Genomic DNA, 17177 nt, shown 5'->3' on the forward strand with positions numbered 1-17177 from the left:
AAGAACATCCACTACGAAGTAAAAAAATATGTAGAAAAGGTCGCGTTTTACGAATTAATATAATAATATATATGTTTCACTCGGCGTAGACAAAAATAATCCCGAATCAAATGAGACTGATTCAAGTAAAATTGTTAACATCATTAGTAACATCAGGGAAACATCCTTTTATCATCATTGTTTGTAAACAAAATAGCATTGTTCCTTTTCTCCACTGTATTATTCAGTCTTGCCTTTTTCTCGCATTGATCAAAACATATACACCTGATTTGTGTGCATCCGACCGGTAATATACATTAGCATTTGGGGATTCAAAAGAAAGGTACATCCTTTGTTAGTGTCTTTTGTGCGAAAGAAGACAAGAATTTATGGCATCTGGATGAAAGTGACGCACTTTCAGGAAGTGTCTTCATTGTTCGAAATGGTGCATTCACGAAGAGCGACTCGTTTATTCAGATTTTCGTGCAGTATTTTACATTGATTTGAATTGATTAAAAAGTATCCTTCTTTGGAACAAGACTTTCTCCATCTCGACAAGATATATCATTTAGATGGACATGTGATTATATTAAAAACTCGGCATGCCCGAGATTCGATGAAAAAAAAAGGAGCTTGTCTCGATGAGATCTACTGAATAGATGTGTAACTTCATACTAATTAACAAATTATTATAAACATAAGTTATTGTATAGTTATAGCTGATTATGATGAATTATTGAACCGATTTATATTCAATGCAGACTTGATTTTTCATAACCTTCTTAAAATTTCCACCCCCCCCCCCCCCAATTCTGGGGACCCATTCTCATAAAACATCGTTTGAACGTTTGATTTAGGGCTTTAGCCTGGCCATAATTATACCCTCAGTAACTTGACATGCACGGGCGATGCGAATAGTATAAGGGCTGGCTGTCTTTCAACAATAATTGACTATGGTTATTAATTAAGTAGATCTAAAGGAAAGACAACGCTAAGTGGAAAGGGAAGGACCCTTGAATTCAAATCCTGCTGTTAACTTGGCCAAATCCAAAATGGAGTAGACCTAGTCTCCATGCCCAGTGACTTGATTTTTAACAACCGATCATTTTGAGACAATAGTCATCTCTGGGAGGAGAAGCATGCATTATTATCAAGATCATCAAGATTTCAAGATACAAGTAAAAAGAAAAAATAAACTATAACAACAGATCAATTGATGATTAAAGGGTGGAGGGACCAAGTTCAACATACAGCTAATAATGAGAGTTAGACAGGACAAATTACATAAGACAAACTTCAAATCAATAGATTTTACATTGAAATACAAGTTGTCTGATTTCTGTAGGGCCTTCACGACAAGGTCTTAACCAAGATATGAATCAGGGCCCCGTCTTACAAAGAGTTACGATTGATCCAATCAATCGTAACTCTATGGAAATCCATCAGTGTCATAATCTTTTCTACAGAAAATTTGCAAAATGTCCTTTGTAAACAAAGGAGAACACACCAAATTGTCAAGAAATCAATGCCTTATGGATATACATTCCTATCCAGATTTTATTTTGAACAAACATGCATTTCATATGTTGACTTTGCCGGCTTTCCATAGTTGCGATTGATTGGATCAATCGCAACTTTTTGTAAGATGGGCCCCAGATGAGCCATGATAGATAAACCATATAGTCTTACCTACGTAATTTATAGGCTCTCTGATAGATTATGTTCAAAGATAATATACCAATACATTTCAATTTTATTTTGTTTGTTCGCCCATCAGGAATACAGTCTGCTGGAGACTTCCTCCATCAGCAACAATAATCAAATTAATCAATAAAGGCAAGAACGAAAGTATTATGCTTGTGAGATACGAAATGTGGGTATCAGTATCAGTACTAGGCAATACAGGGGGATGCATCAAAAGGAACAGCTGCCCGGCAGCTGCGGCGTGGAATCGGATGAGAACTCGATGGGATATCCGTCCTGTTTCTCCACGGGAGGAAGGGGTACTGTTTCTAACCAGAAATGGAATTTGTAAATGTCGTTGACACATGGTAACAACGTGGATCTGTCCATGGACCCTACTCTGTCAATCTTTCTGGTAAACATTGCAATATTTGAGGGACACATTATCAACATCGTGAAAATATTGCATAGGGTCTACCAAACGGCATTAAATTTAATTAGAAACGAAGAGGCAAATCAATCACACAAGAGTGTTAAAAAAAAACTTTCAAAAGTAGGTGTACCTCCTGCAAAAGAAAAAACAAAACTTCAAATAATCGAAATATTTAAATGACTTACCTATAAGGCAAATCCAAACAATTTGCAGTCGAGACGACTGTTTAAACTCCATTTTGAACGAGTTGATATTTCACTTAAAACAATCCCAGCTCCACAATCCTTTTAAACCTTGGTTTAGAAGGCGCCAGTAACGAAATGAGGCGCACTGAGTGATGAAAAGTTTTGCGTACGGACGTATAGGTAGATACGTCACTGCAGAAATCAAGCTTCATTAACTATCGTCTATCGATTATATTGCATTGACGATATCACTCAGTCGTCGTCTGCAAAATGTTCAAAGTACATGCGCGCAGGTACGACTAACTACAATACAGAAACTGACAAGCGTATATTACGTTAAAAAATTCCAACAATAGATCAGTGAATTACTGGAGTCCTTTTACTATAAGAGAGCGGGTTAGAGCGAGAGAAATAAAAAGCGACATTAAAAGAATGAACCGTGTTTGGAAGGAATGTCCTTTATCCGGAATGGGATGACGAACGCGATACCAATTCAGGGAACAAAAGAACAGATTCACTCTTTGCATAACAATAGCGAGATTTTAAATGGGTTTACATTGTCAGTACCAGGAAATACCCTTTAAAAGATGACGGTCTTCTGATGGACTTTTACTACGTTTTGGGTATGAGGGAAACTTTACATGCTGTATTTTAACAAAATTGCATACTTGTCAAACATTAATTTTACATGTTCAAAATAAATTGTGTGCGCAGTATTTAAACCAATCTGTTGACAATCGCATGTCAGACATAGGAACAAGCAATGAATGCAAATTGGATTGAAATTATTGTTACGAACAGATTAAAGGAATTCATAGATATTCCAAGGAAAGAAACATCCAATACACCAACAAGTGGACAAATTTGTCTTGACATAAAATATACGAATATTCAAATTTCGATCAAAAGAATGGGAACTGTGAATCGTGCCACAGGATGTGTGGTGACGGTTGTGCAGTTAGAAACCTGTCATTATTTACAGCATTCTATTCCACTTTTCTTGAGTTTCAAAGAAATTTAAGAGGGACTGAGGGGATGGGCTATTACCCCCATAGATACATCACAACAAAATGAAATATTGAACAAAGGTAGATTACGAGTATCCATATCACAAGAATATCTTAAAGTTAAAATCCAATTTCAAATGCGAGTTTTCATGTTTCAGGGGAGACCAAATTTTAAATAGTTTGTTCTCACTTCTTAATCCCTTTATTTTTTAGCTTACATACAAAACATTGCGGATTTAATAATGGCTTACATCGGAGGCTGTTGTTGTTGTTTATTGTTTTTTAACGGCGCTTCCGTTAAGGCGCTTCCGTTAAAAAAAGAATATAATTTATGCGCCACGGGACCGCGACCCCCTTTTTATTATGGCAGGTAGAAAAAAAATCCAGATTTTTCTGTCAGATGTTTTTTAATTGGATGGGACCACGGAAGGGGATGTATCACTTTCCTCTTTCTAGTCAATTTACGAGTTATCAAATCATGATGATCATGGTTTTCATGGTTTCAAACCAACTGAATCGATTTGTAGATTTCAAAAGATCAATTCGAGGGATATGAAGGAGGATGGGTCATTTCCATTATTATTATTTTGTTGGTATTAATGTCCTCGATGCGCTTATATGACTTCAAAACTTCTAAATGTCACGGAAAATAAATGTATATTTATTCGCATAAATAGAAAAGTTCTTCTCAGACGGCCTCGGTGTTCCTCGAACGAGGTATAATAATAGATCATTAATTATCTTAGGTTGCCATGCAGTGGCGTAGCGTGGTCACGGCATTGGGGAGTCACCAGCAAAAAATTGAGTTACTAAGTGAGCGCGCAAAGCGCGCTCAATTGCCAGGTATACTGACCTAATATAGACTTTTTAAGGACAGTGCCATTAAACGGATATGTATGTCACTGATCAAATAATGCGAGCGCGAAGCGCGAGCTGAAAATTTTAGATATTCAGACTTAAAAATGGACATTATAAGCAAATTTTAGTAATCATGATACGTACCTGTCTCGCGAAACAAACAATGCGAGCGCGAAGCGCGAGCTGAAATTTTGACCCCAAACAGGGACATTTTAAGGAATCCATTAATAGTATACATATCTCACCATAGTCATCTAATGCGAGTGCCAAGCGCTTGGTGATTTTGTTAGAATTACATCTAAACACACAAATCAGACCTGAAGAGGGGCATTCTAAGGCTTGTTTGTAGGAATTCACTAAGACCATACGTATTTCACTAACCGAATGATGCGAGCTCGAAGCGCGAGCTGAAAATTTTTGATATTCAGATTAGAAAAAGGGACATTTTAAGGACTGATTTTAGGAATTCATGAAGAGCAGACGTATATCACCAATCCACTAATGCGAACGTAAGCACGGACAAGAAATGTTTTATATTAAGACCTCAAAATGGGGCAATCACTTTAAGTAGTCATGAAAAAGAAGCATATGTCACTATACATAAAACAATAATAACTCGAAGTGAGAGGAAATATATTTGGTGTATATCGACTTGAAAACGGGAGGTTTTAGTACAACAGAATTATATATCTCGTTAAACAGACAATGCGAGCACCAGGAACAATTATAGGCCCTGAGCAAATTATGCTTCTTATCTAATATAACATAACATAACTATAATGATTATAATGAACAATAATTTTTTCTTTCCCGCTACTTTTCTCTTCCTTTCTCTGTCTTTTTCTCCTTTTCCCCGTTTTTTTTGGCCAGCCGATGGGGGGGGGGGGCACGTGCCCCCATGCCCCCCCCCCCGTTGTTACGCCACTGTTGCCATGTTTTTTAAGTCTATTTCAGTTACTTCATTAGCAATCACATGTAATTAACATCCCCTTTTCCACATAGCAGTCCTCTGATAACAATCACTACAACTACTGTGAATTTAATTCCATACAGATAAAAGGGAAGATCATGAAAATGAAATTAACAAAACAAACAGTGGGAATGCTGAGAATCCATGCTCATCTTTAACATTCCCTCTATATGTTATTTCTAAAATCTTCACTCTTAATTAAATAATTATGTCAAGTTTGAAACAATATATCAGGGTTGGCGATGTTTCTTAGCCAGAAATGATTTTCATATTTTAAATTTTCCCGTTCATTTCCTATCCTTTTCCTTTTCTGTCATTCTTTTTCTCGGTCGTTGATGTTATGGAGGGGGGGGGGGCGAATGTGCACCAAAGCCCCTAATATTATTGTACGACGGTGAAAAATTGATTATCCTAAGCAAGTGTGTTCATTGCTCAAAGTTCCTCATTGAATAGAACTATTTAAACTAACTTGCTTATACCTTAGTAAGTGTAGGAGCCTTTCTTGTCATGACTTTTGCCTTTTATATTTCTTAACCGTCCATTTAATATCTTATGATAAATTGTTATGAATGTTTAGTTTGTACCAAGATTACATGGTATGTACAATTACTCATGATAAGTGTTAATAACTCTTATTTACACAGGGTAGCTGTTAGCTGTTCTTCCAGTGGGCCCTGCATTTCATAACGTGTTCTTACCATTCTCCAATCTAAATGCTGAGCGCCGAAGGCAGAAGGTCCAATTTTTAAAGTCACATGACTCGGCCGGGGATCGAACCCACGACATCCTGTTCATTAGGCGGGCGCTCAGCCATAAAGCCATCATGTCCGGTCATGTGTTAATGTCAATGATATATATTTCTTTATTTGATTTTACTCAAGTATTTCATTATATATAAAAAAATTCTGTTGGGAAAAAAATGTTTATATTTTTGTAATTCTCAACTCTCATCCCCAAGACCGATATCTCGATTGCTTCTCGTCAATTTTTATCATTGCTCTTTTACCTTCATTAAATGAAGATTGCTATATGCATCATTGATAACAACGTGTGGACATGTTTATTAATACAAAAAAAAGCTAGGCCACCACTGGAATGCAATGCATTCATGAGTCACAAGTGAAACCATTCCTACAAAGTTAATTCACGAAAGAATTTTATTTGATATTTCACCACAATTTCAGCAAAAAAAATTGCAGTTTGTTGGCGCTCCTTTCCACTTTCAAGAAAAAAAATCGACCACTCTTATCCCGTTGACCTATAGAACTTTCTTTCTACTTAACTGGCACGCCTGGCATTGCATCGAGAGATGATCGTCACGAGGGTATATCCTAGTAGTCTAGTATTTGGCGAGCAATTCCACCCTTTTGCCCTTTGGTCCGTGATTTATATAGTTTTTTTTGTCGTAATTGTTACCCATCGTTTTAGTATAATTATACAAAATCAAATTTTATCATCGTCTTTATCGCGGCTTTCTCCAAACAAAACATTCACTTTAATGATCGTTTTGTTTTCCCATAATGTTGCCCGTCTTTTCGCCCTCCATCTCGGCCTTCCCCTCGAATGTCAATCCTTTTTTCATTTTCTCTCTACCCCTCTCCCCTCCTTCTCTAACCTCACACAATATTTCAACTGTATGCTACCTGACATTCGTTACAATGATTTCTCTGTCTGTCTCTCTATTTCCCTCTCTCTCTCTTGCTCTCCCTTTCTCACACCTGCTCTCTTAATCATCCTATCTACCTTCTTCCATATTTCCATTTGTCTTTCCTCTTGAAATCATATAAAAAATAATAACACATGCACACGTCTATTCTTTTCATATCGTATCATATTTTGATAACACGAGTAAAGCAAATTTACTCTTTCTGAGTAACATATAATTCTTTCACGAATCAATGATAGCTTCAAATGATACACAGTATAAATGAAGGAAGAAACTTCATGGAAGAGATCAAACATTCTTTTCCATCAAAATACCTTGAGCATTGTAAAGCAGAACTTTGAAAAACGCCACTGTGACCAAAACATATTAAATGACATAAGTTTGAACAGCCTCAACAACACAAAATAATTATAAATTAAAAAAAATGCTGGACAAGAAGAAAGTTCAAATATCCTGAACTACTTTTGTCAATCTCAACAGGAAAAAAATGCACATTATTCTGCAATTTTAAAGCCCTTACAGTTAATGTTAAATAAAACAATATTGTAATAAGGTGAATGGGATTATTACAATCATCATCATCATATATAATGATAATGGCACTGCGCACATAAATAGCAATCGTTACATCAGCAACATATCTAATTGCTCAAAAACATAATGAAAATATTCAATAAATCTAAAATCAATATTACAAAGCATAAATAAAATTTCTAGCTATCCACTAAGGCTAAGCAAATCATCTGTGCTAAGTAAAACATTCGAACACTTATCTTTTTTTTCTGTATCTTCATCATCTTACATTAACACACCATCAATTTCTTCTCCTTTATCATTCAGCCAGATTGATACCATATACACTCTAAAAAAGATTGAGTCAACAGTTGCCTAATATTTGGTGAAAAAACACATGAATGTTTGTTGGGTAAAAACATTTTTTTATGGCTGATTTTCACAAAACATTGAGTCAAATTTACACCGCATTCTGCATTATTTTACCCAACGAACATGCCTGTCTCCATTTAACCAATATAGGGTAAACTTTTTGAAACTGTGTTATTAATTTTAAAAAAAGTTGTATGGTAATTAACAGTAGTAAAAAAAAACATAGAATCATAATTGTGAAAGTTTTATGAAAGACAGGACAGGGAATGAAAAAAAAAAGATATAAAGGCCACGTCTAACAAAACATTAAGATGAAACTGCTTTAATAGAAGTTTGTGAGGTTATAGCATATCTATAAGTTTACATTTTTCATCGAACCTATGCCTAAAGTGGTCTCTATGCAAATTAGAGAGCTTAGGACGTCACACACTAACTGTACTCTTTTTATTATATATTTGAAGTATTTAATAATGTTATATGCAATACAAAAATAGTGTGATTGTGTAACATCATTCTTCCCTATTTGCAAATCAACCATGTAATAAAACTTAATATTATCACAAACCGGGGTCATGACATTCCTAAGTTAGCTTCAAACTTTCTAAAATGGGAAATTTGAGACTAATGCTTCTTTGATTTATACTCTACATTTACTAGAAAAAGGTTTTTGGTGTAGATGTCAAATATTAATCACTAAACACAAATTGGCAACATAATTATGTGAGGACTCAGCAATTTAAAAAGGCACTACTTCACCTTATACTCTTAAAAAGAATCGTTCCAAGTAAACAATCTGTGAATATGTGTTCTACCGATAAAAATGGTCAATATGACCCCAAATTCTACTAAATTCTAACCAATAAAATTGGCTGATTTTGACCAATTTTATTGGTAGGACACATGCTCACCAATGCATTGGTTATTTTGACCAGTACTTTTTAAGAGTATATTCAAAGGCACACTTTACAACCCTGATCAAACCACAATATGAAGGAGTAGCACTCCAATTTTCAATTAGATGAAAATTCAATAACAATTAAAGTCTCTTCCACTAATTATAGATATACATGTAATTCATAAATAGTTATAACTCATTTCACATTTGGATCTTATTCAATGTAAACAAACTAAAACATGCTGTCAAAGTGGCATCTCTATGAGAATAAATAAATGAATTACTCAATGCAAAGACATAATTGCAAAAACACGATTTTCAAGTCCACATTTGACAAACAACATTGAATAGTATATTGCAATTAAAGGTTTCAACATATTCAAATTTTAACAGAAATTTATTTTCTTCATCTAAATATCCTTCTTTAGGTCATATATTCTAAAGAAACACAGAAAGTTACATCTCAATTAGATTTGACACTTATACATTATTGCTGGGTACGTCACACATTTCTATTATGAAAATATTATTAGTAAATTGTGAAAGACTTTTCTATAATTATTTCCTTCTCTGATATCAGTCACAATAACGAGACCAACTCCAAACCGACCAATGATATATCATTTGGACGTGATAGCTTTAATCCTTCAGGTTTGGCTGTTGTGGCTTTAGCATCTCTCTCTCTCTCACACACACACACACACACACCCCGCACACGTGCTGTCAATGTGCAACCTCTTCTTCTCCAACTAGCTCTTCTTTCTCTCTCTCTCTCTCTCTCCATTTCTTTCCCAGTTTTCTTTACTTTGAAAATACACACATAGCTAGCAAACAGACACAACTAAACATATATGCAATAACATAATACCTAAAAAATGAAGGAAAAATACATATCTGCTTTAAAAAATCCTTCAATTTGGCTCAACACTATTATGCATGCACAAACACATTACATACCACAGGTTGCATATATGCAAGTCATTTACCAACAATTTTGTACAAAAATAGTTAATTTCTGTGTATATATTTTTCATTTCTTATGTATATATTTATAATTTGGAATGATATGACTCAATATTCACAGCTATTTACTCACGTTGCTCTGTATACATATCTATAAGTTGCCATGGTAACACAGCTTATATAATTTCAACAACTGCTACAGTATTATATACATATAAGATGGATTATTTTACAAAATATACACACACAGATTCAAACAATGCCTGAAGCAGTTTCATTTAAATACACAAATGTTTTTAAAATCGTAGATTGGCAGTTCATATACCAAAATTCATATTGCATTATCACATAACTTTTATTTTCTGAAGATTGATTCAGCCTTTTAACAAGCATTCAGACTGAAAATCACACATTTTTTTCATTATGCTATCACTTAAGTACACATTAGGCTGCTTTGACCTACTATGCTACTCGGTTGGAAGGCAACTCCAGTCCTCTGTGATAAAGAACTGCATAAAAAGTATTTGCTTGTAAGAGTTCTTACTATGGCAAGTTCAGGAATGTAATGTGCAGTAGTTGGTAACGATATTTCTCATACAATGGATGAACAAAATTACTTCTGGTTCTCATACTGAGATATTTCAACAAGAGTCAAAACCCCTGTGTCCATACTAAAGCACTTCAACAAGAATCTGAACCACCTGTGTCCACACTAAGGCACTTTGACAAGAGTATGAACCATCTATTCTCATACTAAGGAACTTCAACAAGAATCTGAACCACCCATCCCAAACTAGCGCCACTGGCGTAAATCCAAGCAGTGAATCTATTATTCAGGGAGGAGGGGGATGAACTATTACTTCATGCCCCAATTGAATTGTATGACCTCATGGATTTACTTCAATGATAGTCTGAACCACCTGTTCAAAAACTAAATCCTATACCCTGATGATAACCAAACAGCTAGTGAGCTCATCGGGTCCGTACACCGATTCCCACTTCTTTAAATTCCTCCACATCTAAATTCTGCCATCCATATCACATCCTGCATTACATAAAGCCATCTTGTATGCTTTTTTAGACCACATGTCAAGATTGAGGTATGATATCTACACCAGATGGTGTATCACTCTCAGATAATAATAATATTTGAAGTTTGTATAGCGCATTAGAGGTAAGAGACTCTCTACGCACTTGATGATGAACAAGAGTGTCTCTAAAATAAATATCTTGAGAAATTAGCAGAGCTCATGATATTCTCAATCAAGTTACAAAAAGACTATGTAATACTGTTTGTTGATGTCAAGAATGTCACTACTTTAAACATCATCATCAGTTTAAATAATTTGGCTTGTTGCATCCCTAGTTTGAGTCATGAACCACACTGCCCTAAAGATTATCAACACGCTTTCAGGTTGATCTTGCGTCAGGACAAGGTTTTCTGAAATGCATCTTTGCACAGGGTCCGCGTCTTGCACCATTCATTCGATCTGCAAGCTATGTCTTAGATGTTATCAGTCATAAGCATCTGTTGTCGTGGAAATGGATGTTAATCACATGATGGGATGACTATTGTGGTAAGCTTCACACTGCATCTTCAAACTCTACCATTCCGCAAGCTATGTCATCGATGTCATTGGTCATGAGCAACTGTTGTCATGGGAACTTAAGGTAATCACAAGATGATAATGTCGGAGAGTCCATGCATGCTACCATTCCATAAGCTAAGTCATCGATGTCATAGGAAACAAGCATCTGTTGCCATAGGAACAGATGTCTGTCATCATCATCATCACCACATAATCCAAGCTTCAAACTTTTCTGATTGTTGGTGGTTCGATTGGTAGAATATTATGATAATCCAAGAATCTAAGCTCAGCCTATTTTTGGTTGTCCTTGGTTCAGTTGGTTTTCTCTCAACCACTGAATGCCTTCTGAAGATATAAATTGCTGTTTGGTAATGCATTGGTCTTGTAATGTTCTAATAACCTGAGGATGTTGTCAAACTTTGGTACATGGTCCAAGTGGAGATTTGAATCCTGAGGAGAAAAAAAAATCATCAAGAAAATGAGTTGATAAAGATATTTGTACATTTTAGGCAATATCATGAAGTAATCAACCGTTTTGTACATCCAACTCGCATTTATCTCCATTCTTACTTTTACGTCATAAACTGGTCAAGCCATTGATGATTTGAGAGCATAACATTTGTGAACAATAAAACAGATGTAATTCAATTCAGCTAGATCCCATATAGGGCGGTTAGACATACATACTATATGGAATTGCTCACTTGACTGATAGACCAAGAAGTGAACAAATTGCAAAATCATCACTATTATATCATCAGGTGTTTGTTTCCAGAAAGAAGTCAGAAGCATAATTTCTTGGTCAACCCATCAACATAAAAGTGAACATAAAGTTATGATCATTTTCAAATAGTATCTTGATCATTGTAGAAAAACTCAGCATTGGTTGGTATAGAGGTTTCTTTGCCAGTATTTACTCATAATTGTTTTTAATCGTTTAGGGCAAACAAGATAAGAATAAACAAAATATTATGAATAAAGACAATACAAACAGAAATATTATACAGATAAGTGTTTCCAATCAAAGGAATAATATAATAGCACTAATTATGATGATGATGATGAAAATGCATATAAAATAGTGTTGGTATGGACAATAGTATGATGATGATAATGATGATGTTGGTGATGATGATAGTGATGATTATGATGATGATGATAATGATGATGATGATGATGATACCAATGACAATGTTGATGATGACATCCACAATGATGGTGATGATACTAGTCAATGTAGAGATACAAAAAACATTATTTACCTGATCCTGAAATATCTTATAATGTTTGCATCTAGAGTTCTGGCTGTCCCATACCATAAGGACCTACAACACACACAAAAACAAGATGATCTGTTTAGTTAGTTTCAGAAGCATTTATAGAAAATAATGTACAAACCATGTTAAGAAAACATGCTTATATTCACAATATACACATTCTAAATTAAAACAAATATTCTTAATTGCATGTCTTTCTCCTTGTAATATTCTCATTTTCCTTGCTGGAATAGAAGATGCTCTTCATTATCAAAAGATCACAATCTCTTCAATATGCATGCACAAGCCAGGGTTAAAGTTTAACCTTCAAATGGATCTTTGTTTATTGGGAAGATGAGCCATTTTTATGCATATGGCCTTTGCAATATTTGACCTATAGGCCCCCTCCCCCTATCATACCATCAACACTCCAAGATGCATTATACTAGGACCAAGTTTAGAGTTGATCCATCATACAGTTCTTCAGGTATTGTAAGAAATAAAATTGGTTGAATTGACAAGCATTCTAACTCAAAAAAATAATGCCTCTATCAATCACCTACACGGATGGTTGGCAAATACATGATAATAAATTACCAAATACAAAATTATATACAATGGCAGTTGTCTCATGTTACCGGTATTAAATTAGATTGAAAGAATGCTAGAAAATATATAGTGAGTAGACCAAGGGCCTTAGATCCTCTTTGTGGGACCTAATAATGGGGATTGATGCATTACTTAAATGCAGAGTCAAATAAATCAAATCAATTCAGGTGGATTTAAAGAACACCTACCTGGCCTTGCTCAGAGCCTAGCCGGACAAGGTACATACCATCACATCGATACTTCCGTAAAAGACTGGAAAATTGAAAGAAAAATAACAAAAATAGTTTGCAATCAGCAAAAAGTATCATATTTTTGACAAAGTAACTGATTGTACATATGAGTACTAAAATACAGTCCAAACTCATTAATCCAGTAATTACTTATATTGAATTTCTTATCTTCTGGGCTCTATAACAAAAAGGTTTGCGATCACTAAATGGTAATGACCAATGAAGATCTTTGTTGTATGTACATTTTGTTCAAAACACTGACCAGGAACCAATCAGAAGCGTTCTTTCATATTCACAAACCTTTGTGTGACAGAGGCAATCTGAACTGTTCCTTTTAAATCAATGTCAACACCGACACAATACATATAATCAACCAACGAGACAGTCTACAACTCTTCCCAGAATAATCTGCAAGGCTCTTTCTTACCCTTCTGTATAGACCTTGTCTGAGGATTGGATGGATGCTGCATCAGGAAGTAGCATCACGGTAGCTGGACCACCTGATGGCTTGGGCTACATAGCATAAGAGAATAAGATATACTAGAAAACCTGAATTGAATTTTTTTTTTATTCATAGCAAAAGTTAGTCATATTTTTCAGGCTTATGGGTGTAAAGAAATTGTGTACTATCATCAATTAGAGATCTAAATCATACACATGATTTAGGTACATCATCATACAAAATACATTATAATAACCATTATCATTATTATCATCATTAAAATACTATTATTATCACAATCAATATCACCTTCATCACTATCATCATAATCATCATCATGATCATGATCACCATCATCACCATCATCATCATCATAGTAGTAATGATCATGATGATTATCATGATCATTGTCATGATGATCCTCATTATCAACGTCATCATTATCACCATCATCATCACATCATCATCATCATCACCATCATCACCATCATCACCATCATCACCACCATCACCATCATCATCATCATCATCAATCATCATCATCACCATCATCATCACCACCATAATCACTACTACTACTGTTATTTTTACTATATTGGATGTAGTACCTTAACTGGTGGTTTGGGTGTAATTTTTGGCTTTGGTCTCGTAGCTGGCTTGTTTGCATCTGAAGGTTTGGCTGATACTAATGGCTTTACTACTGGCTGTAAATGATAAAAAAACAGTATCATTAACATCTAATATGCTATTCAATATTACAGAATTACAGAGTTACACAGTCAATGTTGTGGCATAACCAAACTTCATGAGCATGTACATTTTTTTTTGGGGGGGGGTTCAAACATGTACACTTACTGTACTGAATTTGTTGTATATTCGAAGAAAAATATCATAATCCTTGTATTGATTAAAATCATTGCTATTATTTTCTATGATTGTGTCGATGAAGAAAAATTATCTTAATGCATGTCATTCATTCGTCTCTTCATGATGAGGTATGGGACTAAAAGTTGAAGCCACTTTCAGTCCCGTCTTTCGGTTTCAACAGCAATGTCAGTCAGGGGGGCGTTTCATGAAAGGACTTGTCGGACGTTTTATCCGACAAGTCCCATTTTATCCGACAGTTACCATAGTAACAGTACCTCTCAGCCAATCAACATCAGAGAAAGATGTCAGATCTGACAACTTGTCGGATGAAAATGTTGATGAAACACTCCCCAGGTGTGTTCACTTTTACTTCATCTCAACATAGATAAAACGATGGGAAGAATAAAAGAAAATATAAGAAAAAAAACACTGAGGACTCCCCCTAAAAGACAGAGCCAATAAGGGCTCTGTCTTTAACTTTTGGCCTCGTCTTAAAGCTTTAGCTAGGGCATCACTCAGCTTCTTTCACTTTTAAACCTCCTAACATTTACAAAACGGTGGGATTTATAGAAAAATATGCCATGATAAAAGATGTGGCCAAAAGTGGATTTTCTCCTTTACTTTTAATTTAAATCTTGACTTTCAAGTTTCAGCAGGAATCTCACTCAGCTTCTTTCACTTTCAATCCTCCTACGTCATGATAGACAAAACAATAGGAGGATTAGACGGGAAAGGCACTGGGAATGATTTCTGCAAAAAGACAATGCCAAAAGTAAGTCTGACTTTTACTACAATACCTTAATCATTGATGCCACTTAAAATTGAATAAAAAATCCTAAAACTAAAATCATCTAGAATGAGATACGTTGTACACCAAAATGTATGACCTAAAATAAGCTGATTAGCCTGAAAAGTGGCATCCCAGAATAATTAAAATTCAGATAAAAATGAATCAGCCATTCTTACCTCAGGAAAATGTGGTCTTTCTGTGATCGGTTTCCTGAAACTATTACCCTCTGGTCCTCTCCTGCAGATGTTTACGACAGAAAGAAAAATTCGAAAAACAAACATTGTCATGGTGTCTTTTTACAATATCCAAACAAAAGATGATACAGATTTTAAATTCAATGTTGTCCATTTTCTGGACAATTGATTGATTCACTCATTAATGTTTGTAGGTTATCAGGGACCAGTTGTAAACCACCAAGTACAAGACAAGTGCTTGATTTAAAGAAAAGTTAGGAACCAGTTTTAAGATGGTTTGGGGCTGTTGTCAATATGCAATCAGTTTGAAGTCACCTTTGGATTAGTTTGATATCTATTTGGGTTCAGTCTTGAGTTGATTTCTAGTGTCACGAATCAGTGCTTGTCTAAGGTATATGTATGCCCTACCACTCACCTCAATGTTGGCTTGTCTTCTTCCAGTCCCTCATCGATTGATGGCTGCCTGGTGGTCAGTCTCTTACTACTGGGTTCTCTCCTCTTCCTATTTTCTATTTCTTGTTGAAGGCTCCTTCCTATCGGTATGATCATCTGACCCATCTTGGGTGTTCCAGGGGTGGGTGGTAGAGGTCTGCTCGGTGACTGAGCATCCATCTCAGGGGTAATATAATCTTCATCATAGTCTACGATTAAAAAAAGAAAAAGGAGGATGAAATGGCGAGTTAACTTACTAGCACTTCCTGTGATAAATACTCTATAGTTCCATCGTTCCTGGGTCAGCCTCAGGTGGGTGTTTCATCAAGCTGTTTGTAACTTACCGATGACTTCACACAACTGATGGACCTGTCTTCTGCTACATGTATCTCTATGTAACTGACTCAACACCTAAGAGCATGTTCCAGTTGTACGTACATGTAGTAAGTTGTGAGTAACTTTACAAACAGTTTTATGAAGCACCCACCAGGATTCTCGCAGTTCTCAGGCAACTCCCTGGTGACTGACAAGTTGCCTTTGAAGTCTCCATGTGGGCAAGGTGTCCTTGGAGAGAATTACCCTCTGATAAACTCTCCTACTGGGAAAATGTACCCAAAGGGATTTCTCATGGGGTTTCAAAGGGGAGTTGTGCTATTACATGATTGTACCACATGAATCCTACTTTGAAGGTTTATGTTGGCTTAGGGTCTCCATATCTATTCAAAACGTGGCATAATTAAATGCAGTAGTGAAGACACTTATCATTAATAATAAATAATTATCAATATGAAATTGGTTTAGAACTTCCTTCCAAAGTAAAAGGAGGCATCTCTCTTATCATCCTCAAAACTATGAAAAGTGCTGAATGAAATAAGTGTGTACATGTACTCCCTCCTAAATATTTGGAATATCATCAAGAATGTTGACTAGCTGCAGAAACATTCATGTTCTTCAGAATACTACAAACTTGACAGGAAAAAATATAATTTTTAGTTAGATTTTAAGGCACAAATCAAGCATAATAAAAGCATGCATTATACTAGGTACATGTACATCCATCTAATCCAAACACATAACCTGTGAATCTGAAGAAGAAAACAAACATGTATTAGTAATGTATTTCCTATGGTCCTAACATGCATTGATTGAATGAATAAAACGATAATTAATGTTAAAAGACTACCATAAAATGAAACATACCAACTTAATATTGAAACATTACTATGAATAGTGAGAATGATCTT

The 17177-nt window shown here is 35.2% G+C and overlaps 1 protein-coding gene across 3 annotated transcripts in view; it reads right to left on the reverse strand.

Moving 5' to 3' along the window:
- Positions 1 to 6928: 6928 nt before the first annotated feature.
- Positions 6929 to 17177, reverse strand: part of LOC129273478 (SH3 domain-binding protein 2-like) — a 33473-nt gene continuing 23224 nt past the window's right edge. For all 3 annotated transcript variants that reach the window (XM_054910519.2, XM_054910517.2, XM_054910518.2), the window contains 7 exons: positions 15917 to 16142; positions 15484 to 15544; positions 14259 to 14354; positions 13636 to 13721; positions 13167 to 13230; positions 12376 to 12438; positions 6929 to 11563 (listed from right to left, as the gene is read on the reverse strand). In XM_054910519.2, the coding sequence (XP_054766494.2) occupies positions 11441 to 11563; positions 12376 to 12438; positions 13167 to 13230; positions 13636 to 13721; positions 14259 to 14354; positions 15484 to 15544; positions 15917 to 16142 (719 nt within the window). In that variant the 3' untranslated portion in view covers positions 6929 to 11440. The remainder of the gene's footprint in view (positions 11564 to 12375; positions 12439 to 13166; positions 13231 to 13635; positions 13722 to 14258; positions 14355 to 15483; positions 15545 to 15916; positions 16143 to 17177) is intronic.

This window comes from Lytechinus pictus, chromosome 12 (genome assembly GCF_037042905.1).
Source record: "Lytechinus pictus isolate F3 Inbred chromosome 12, Lp3.0, whole genome shotgun sequence".
Classification (NCBI taxonomy): Eukaryota; Metazoa; Echinodermata; class Echinoidea; order Temnopleuroida; family Toxopneustidae; genus Lytechinus; species Lytechinus pictus.